This window comes from Natrix helvetica (assembly GCF_964273705.1).
Source record: "Natrix helvetica genome assembly, chromosome: 4".
Taxonomy (NCBI): Eukaryota; Metazoa; Chordata; class Lepidosauria; order Squamata; family Natricidae; genus Natrix; species Natrix helvetica.
Window position 1 is genome coordinate 170,995,905 of NC_138550.1, and position 6,709 is coordinate 171,002,613.

At 50.7% G+C, this 6,709-nt stretch overlaps 1 protein-coding gene across 1 annotated transcript; it reads right to left on the minus strand.

Annotated features, from left to right (window-relative positions):
- Positions 1-304: 304 nt before the first annotated feature.
- On the minus strand, positions 305-5,862 carry LOC309391474 (uncharacterized protein). Its single transcript, XM_081951975.1, has 2 exons — positions 5,804-5,862; positions 305-1,796 (listed from the first exon to the last, which is right to left on the minus strand). Exon 2 carries the CDS (start codon positions 1,794-1,796, stop codon positions 321-323), a length of 1,476 nt encoding a protein of 491 aa, XP_081808101.1. The 5' UTR covers positions 5,804-5,862; the 3' UTR covers positions 305-320.
- Positions 5,863-6,709: the final 847 nt, after the last annotated feature.

Genomic DNA, 6,709 nt, shown 5'->3' on the forward strand with positions numbered 1-6,709 from the left:
TTGGTGAGGGGGTCATGTAATTGAGTGTGAATGATTGACGTCAAGTTGGCCATGCCCACTCAGTCACATGCCCCCCTCTAGCCACGCCCACCGAGCCGGTAGTAAAAAAAAATGGAAACCCACCCGTGACGTCAGAGACGCCCTGTAAACAAAACTGAGAAGCATTCATAATTAGGCTCAATTTATTAGAATTGCAAGCTTGCTTGTTAGAGGAGTCAGGGAGACAAAGGTGGAAAGAGGGGTTCTCCTTTGAACCTCCCTCTTCCTCTCCCACCCCCCACCCCCCGTTCCAAGAGGACCAGTTTCTCCCCCCAAACGTTTTAATCCGTATCTCCTTCGCTGATTATTCCCACCTCCATCAGGTAAACTCTGGTTCGGTAACCCCGATAAGCGGACTGGATCTTGATTGCCGCTTCTTCTTGGAGACGCAACGTTTGCCGGACTCTCCAGCCCCGCCAGAAGGCCTGGATCAGGGTGGCTGCGCGGACCACTTGCCACATCTGCTTCCTGGTTTTGAACACGCGCCTCTGCCCTTCGCCCATCCGGCGAGCCCCGTAGTTTTCGTACAACCAGTCGGAGGTGCCCTGGGGAGGCATGCCTTGCTGTTGCAGCTGCTGTGGTTGGACGCTGGTGGAGGAGAGGCTCCGGGTGTTGGTGCGCTCCCGTGTCAGCCGTACGGAGGTTTGCGTGCTGGGGGCCAGGCGCTGACTGACGACTACGCTGGGTTCTCGACTCTGCCTCCGCATCTGCTCTTCCCCAGGCACATGGTAGCTTTTTGAAGGCGCCTGATAGGAGAAGCGGGGCCCGTAACGGCGTGACTGGCTATACGTTGGTCCCTCCTGTCTGGAGGTATAGGACATCCTTCGGGCACTTCTGGACGGAGAGACGCTTGCGTGCCTTTCGCATTCACTGTCCTCCGCTTCCGATTCTGATGGCGGCCCTTTGCCCACGCCCATGAGCACACGGATGCTAGTGCACCTCCCACAGCGCGGACATGTCTTGGGCTGGGAGGGCTCTGTGTCCTCTCGCTGGACCATGGAGGATGGGGATCGTGGTACCTTGCTTTCCCACTCCTCGGGGTCTCCCACAAGGCATTTGCGCCAATGTTTCCTGGGGTATGGACCCACCCAGGAGGAGCTCCCGGGCATGTAGCTGGGATGGCCGTAGTAAGTCCCCGTTGGAAACCTTGGGGGACTGTAGTAGGTCCTCTGTGGTTGTCCAGGATGGTAAGTGCGCCTTCCTGCTTGGGTCAAGTCCCGTCGGGTACGGTATCCCCGCCAGTGAGCTTGGATGGTGATGGCTGCCCGCTGGCATTCGCCAAGGGCCTGGCGAGTCATGTAGCCCCGATAGTGCGCCTGAATGATCTGGGCTGCTCTCTCCCTGTCCATCCTGGAGTACCCCCAGGATTGTCTCCGCCCCTCAATGGAGACGGAGGACGATCTTCGGCGCCTGTAGACTTGTGGCGAAGGCACCTCCTGCCGCTGCAGATTACGGTACTCGCGAGCAATGTATCGCCTCCAAGCAGCCTGGATGGTGGCGGCCGCAGCCTGCTCTGTCATGATCTGCTTACGGGTGAGGTGGCCTCGCCACGTTGCCTGGATGGTGGTGGCTGCCTTGTCCATGAGCATGTCGAGCTCGTCCACTAGGAAGGAGGATCGGTGGCGGGAACGGCTGTTACTCCGGGCTCTGATCTTGGCCAGCTGCCGGTCGTGGTGGTGCATCTCTTCATCTGTCGTCTCCTCTTCCCCGCTTGGGGAGTTGTAGGAGCACCAAGGGTGATCCTCGTAGGTCTCCATCTGGGGGGGGAGGGGAAACGGCAGGTGTTAGCAAGGAGGTACTGATGTCTGTTGGCCAGATGTGGCTTTTAAAGAAGCGCCTTGGTCTGCTAAACCAATCCCAATTATGACACCAAGACAAGGAAGATCATTGGATTTACAGTTTAATTTGAAACTTTTCAGTGACAAAGCAGTCTCCATTTATCGATTTCACTGGCGAGAAAATGAAAGGGAGAAATCACACCATCCCTTTTATAGGTTGCATAATAAAAAGAAAGGACATTCTGAATTGTTCTCCTTATTAAAGGGAAAGAGAACAAAAGCAAATACAAAAACACAGAGAATTTGTTAAAGGGGCCCTGGAGGGGGGGTCTCGGTTAACTCAGAGAGCCCAAGGACCCCACAGTTCTCATCTTTCTCCTTCCCCTCATCCCTGCCCTCTTCCTCCTTCAGTTCACAAACCACTCTCTCTTCTAGAACTGATGATGTTACCTAGTTGGGTAATGAAACATCTGCAAGAAACCCATCAAGCCCAGAGAGGACAGGGACCGCACAGTCCTCCTCCCGCTTCTCCTCCTCCTCTCCCAAACCCTCCTCCCTTCCAGAATTGATGATGTTATCTCCAAGATCCTCTCACAGTTACTGCTTTGGAGCCAGGTTTCACCTAACCTGTACTTCTATCTTTGGGTTTTTCTGCTCAGGTATAAAGCTTTGCTTTTCTCCACATTGTTTGTTTGTTTTATTGGATTTATATGCCGCCCTTCTCCCAAAGGATTCAGGGCGGCGCACAGCATTAAAAAACACATATTACAAAACTTAAAAACAATCCAAGAAACAAACCGAATTAATATAACACTAACATTTAAAAAATTAGATAAAATTAACAGGCCAGCCCGGCTTGCTGGGAAAGCCAACTTTTTAGGGCGCGTCGGAAGGACCAGAGGTCAGGGATTATGCGGAGCTCCGGGGGCAGCTCATTCCAGAGGGAAGGCGCTCCCACAGAGAAGGCTCTCCCCCTGGGGGTCACCAGCCGACACTGCCTGGCCGACGGCACCCTGAGGAGGCCAAGTCTGTGGGATCGTACTGGACGGTGGGAGGCTACTGGTGGCAGTAGGTGGTCTCGCAGGTACCCTGGGCCTAAGCCATGGAGCGCTTTAAAGCTCATAATTAGTACCTTGAAATCGCACCCGGAAAACAACCAGCAACCAATGCAGGCCGCCTAAAAGGGGTGTAACATGGGAGCACCTAGGTGCCCCCATGATAACCCTCACGGCCGCATTCTGGACCAGCTGAAGCCTCCGGGTGCTCTTCAAGGGCAGCCCCATGTAGAGAGCGTTGCAGTAGTCCAGGCGAGAAAGGACGAGGGCATGAGTGACTGTGCATAGAGCATCCCGATCCAGGAAGGGGCGCAACTGACATACCAGGTGAACCTGGTAAAAGGCCCCCCTGGTCACGGCCGTCAGGTGTTCTTCTAAACTAAGCCGCGTATCCAGGAGGACTCCCAGATTGTGGGCCTTCTCTGAGGGGGCTAAAATTTCTCCCCCTATCGTCAAAGATGGAACAAGATGTACAAATCGGGATGATGGAAACCACAGCCACTCAGTCTTGGAGGGATTGAGCTTGAGCCTGTTCCTCCCCATCCAGATCCGCACAGCCTCCAGGCATCGGGACATCACGTCGAGGGCATCGTTTGGGTGGTTTGGGGTAGAGATGAAAAGTTGGGTATCATCAGCATATTGATGATACCGTACCCCAAAACCACGGATGATCTCGCCAGCGGTTTCATATATATGTTGAACAGGAGGGGTGAGAGAACTGATCCCTGGGGCACCCCACAAGTGATGCTCCTGGGGGTCGATCTCTGCCCTCCAGTCAACACAAACTGCAACTGATCCGACAGGTAGGAGAACCACCGTAAAATGGTGCCCCCCACTCCCAACCCCCCGAGTCGTCGCAGTAGGATACCATGGTCGATGGTATCGAAAGCTGCCAAGAGGTCTAATAGGACCAGGACAGAGGAGCAGCCCCTGTCCCGGGCCCGCCAGAGATCATCGACCAACGCGACCAGTGCCGTCTCCGTGCTGTACCCGGGTCTGAAACCCGTCTGAAACCAGCTTCGACCAGGTACAAAATTTCCTTTTGTTGAGTAGGGCCCATTATTCAAGTCTGTCTTATTTATTATTTATTTATTTATTGAATTTGTTAGCCTCTCCCTCTCCCCAAAGGGACTCCGGGCGGCGTACAATAAATAAAAACACATATTATAAAATTACACATTGTACGGAGGAGGTATAAAAACACAATACAATCATTATATGTCAAGATCTTTTTGGATCCTGCACTTGTCTTCTGGGGTATTGGCTATTCCTGCCAGTTTAGTACCATCTGCAAATTTGATGAGTTCTCCTTCTATTCCCTCATCTAAGTCGTTTTTGAAAATATTGAAGAGTCCTGGGCCTAGAATGGAGCCTTGTGGTACCCCACTGTTCACTTCCCTCCATGTGGATGTGGTACCATTAAGGACTACTTGTTGATTACGGTTTGTCTGCCAGTTACAAATCCATGTGGTAGTAATGCTCTCTATCCCACATTATTTTGTTTTACCATAGCTTAGCAAGAAGTAGGTTGTGGTCTACTTTGTCAAATGCCTTGCCAAAGTCTAAATACACTATGCCCACATCATTTCGCTGATCTACTAATTTAGTCCCTTTGCCAAAAAATTATGAAATGTCTGCAAGAAAACCATCAAGTTCATCCCAAGGGTTCCACAGTTCTCCTCCTCCTCCACTCCATAAACCCTTCTAGAACTGAAGATGTTACCTAGCTGGGTAATGAAACGTCTGCAAGCTCAGAGAGTACCAGGGATCCCGGAGTTCAACCCTGAGCTAAGATCCTCTCATCTATCGAAAACACTCATTCCTGTGAATTTGCTGTGTATCAACTCTGCCTGATTTATTTTCTTGGAAATGGTTCTTATTTTGATCACTTTTTGATAAGAACTTGCAGCCAGTTCTTGTCTTGTTCCATAAGGAGAAAAGTTTTAAACCTTCTCTTCAATTCTTGTATCCCCAGAGCTTTTATTTCCCAAAATGCATCTTTGTAGAGAACTAAAAGAGATTAAACCTGAGCTATAATTCTAGGGACTCGCTTTAGTCAGGAAATAGAGCTGCTGTCAGGCCTGCAGCCGTCTTTTCTTTTGGATCTTTGGCCTGCCACACTTTCTATTATTCTACGATGCTTTTTCTATGGTGGGAAAATGGAAGGGTGGGGGTGTTGTAGGGAGTTAGATGCGATGAAGCCATAACAACATTCTTTCCAGAAAGCCAAGGTCATCCTTTGTCTTTGCACCTCTGCACCTGACAGAACTGGATGGGTGGAAGCTGCCAGCATGGCAGTGGGAGATTGGACCATGGGGATGGACTTGTGGGTGGGTGGGGGACAAGATCTCGAACTTTCAACTGGGTGGGGAAAACTGGGAAGCTTTCAAGTTCGGCTTTCCCCAGATGTGCCAACATGGTTCTCTTAATAAACTGGAACTTTGAGCAATACTTTGCCTCGGACTCTGATTTACTTTTGGATGCTATTTGGAACGCTGACAGTTACTTGTCCAGTGGTGAAATTCATTTTTTTACTACTGGTTCTGTGGGCGTGGCTTGGTGGGCATGGCAGAAGAAGGATACTGCAAAATCTCCATTCCCACCCCACTCTGGGGCCAGTCAGAATTAGTATTTGCCGGTTCTTCAAACTACTCAAAATTTCCGCTACTGGTTCTCTAGAACCTGTCAGAACCTTCTGGATTACACCCCTGTCCTTGTCCTCTTCTGAGGACTGGACCCAAAGCTTCACACCGGGGCTAAGTTTTGGAAAGAAGCCATGTTTCAGGAAGCTGAGATTTGTTTCAATGAGGGTTTAACCCTGGTTAGTCGAGGATCAGCAGTGCCCTTTTGTCTTCAGTCAAACCTACTGGAGATGTCAAAAGCCATGCCGATTGATACGATCCACAGACCTGGAGGATGGGCTACTACTACCTTGATGTTTTTTCCTTTGGCTGATCTCTGAAAGGTTGAGCTGCGTTGCTACGTGTTGATCTCTGACCTGGCGGAAAGAAAAGAAGAGGGTGAGTGGGCAGAGAACGGTGCTCCCTGTGCCCTCTGGAAGGCTCCTGCATCGTTGGCAAAGCCAACCGTACACCGTATCTGTCCCCAGTGGGCATACTTGCACAGACCCTATTCTGTTTCTGTCTGTAAGGCCTTCCAGCCAATTCTTTCTTAGGCCGAGAATTCTGGCCAGCCGTGACCTCAAGGCGTGATGTCACCGCAATTGTGGCATCATGGCCTATGCGCAGCCAAGCATGAGTTGCTGGGGGAAACATTGGGGAAGCTGATATTTGGAACGGAGAAGCCATCTTTGTTGTACGTTTCACAGGTATGATGTAAAACCAATGAATAGACGGGATGCTGGATCTACTTTTGAGTATCTACTCAGCCACACAGCTCAGAGGAGGATACTCCTCACAGTACATAGAATCATGGGGCTGGACGGGGACTAGGAGGTCTTCTAGTCCAACCCCCTGCTGAAGCAGGAGACCCTCAACTGCCTGCCCAGTCTCTTCTTGAAAACTCCCAGTGTTGGAGCATTTACAACTTCTGGAGGCAAGCTGTTCCACTGATTAATTTGTCCTCACTGTTAGGAAGTTTCTCCTTAGTTCCAAGTTGCTTCTCTCCTTGATGAGTTTCCATCTGTTGCTTCTTCTCCTGCCTCCCTTCAGGTGCTCTGGACAATAGATCAACCACCCTTTTCTCAAGTATTGGAAGAGTGCTATTCTGTCCCACCCCCTCGGTCCCTCGGTCATCTTCCTCTTCATTAGCCTGAACTTACTAGTTCCCGTAACCTTTCCTTGTACAATTTATCCTGAAGTTCCCTTGTCTTCTCTG

Excerpts from the sequence above, each read along its gene's own strand:
- LOC309391474 (XM_081951975.1), bottom strand. The coding sequence starts at position 1,796 with ATGGAGACCTACGAGGATCACCCTTGGTGCTCCTACAACTCCCCAAGC.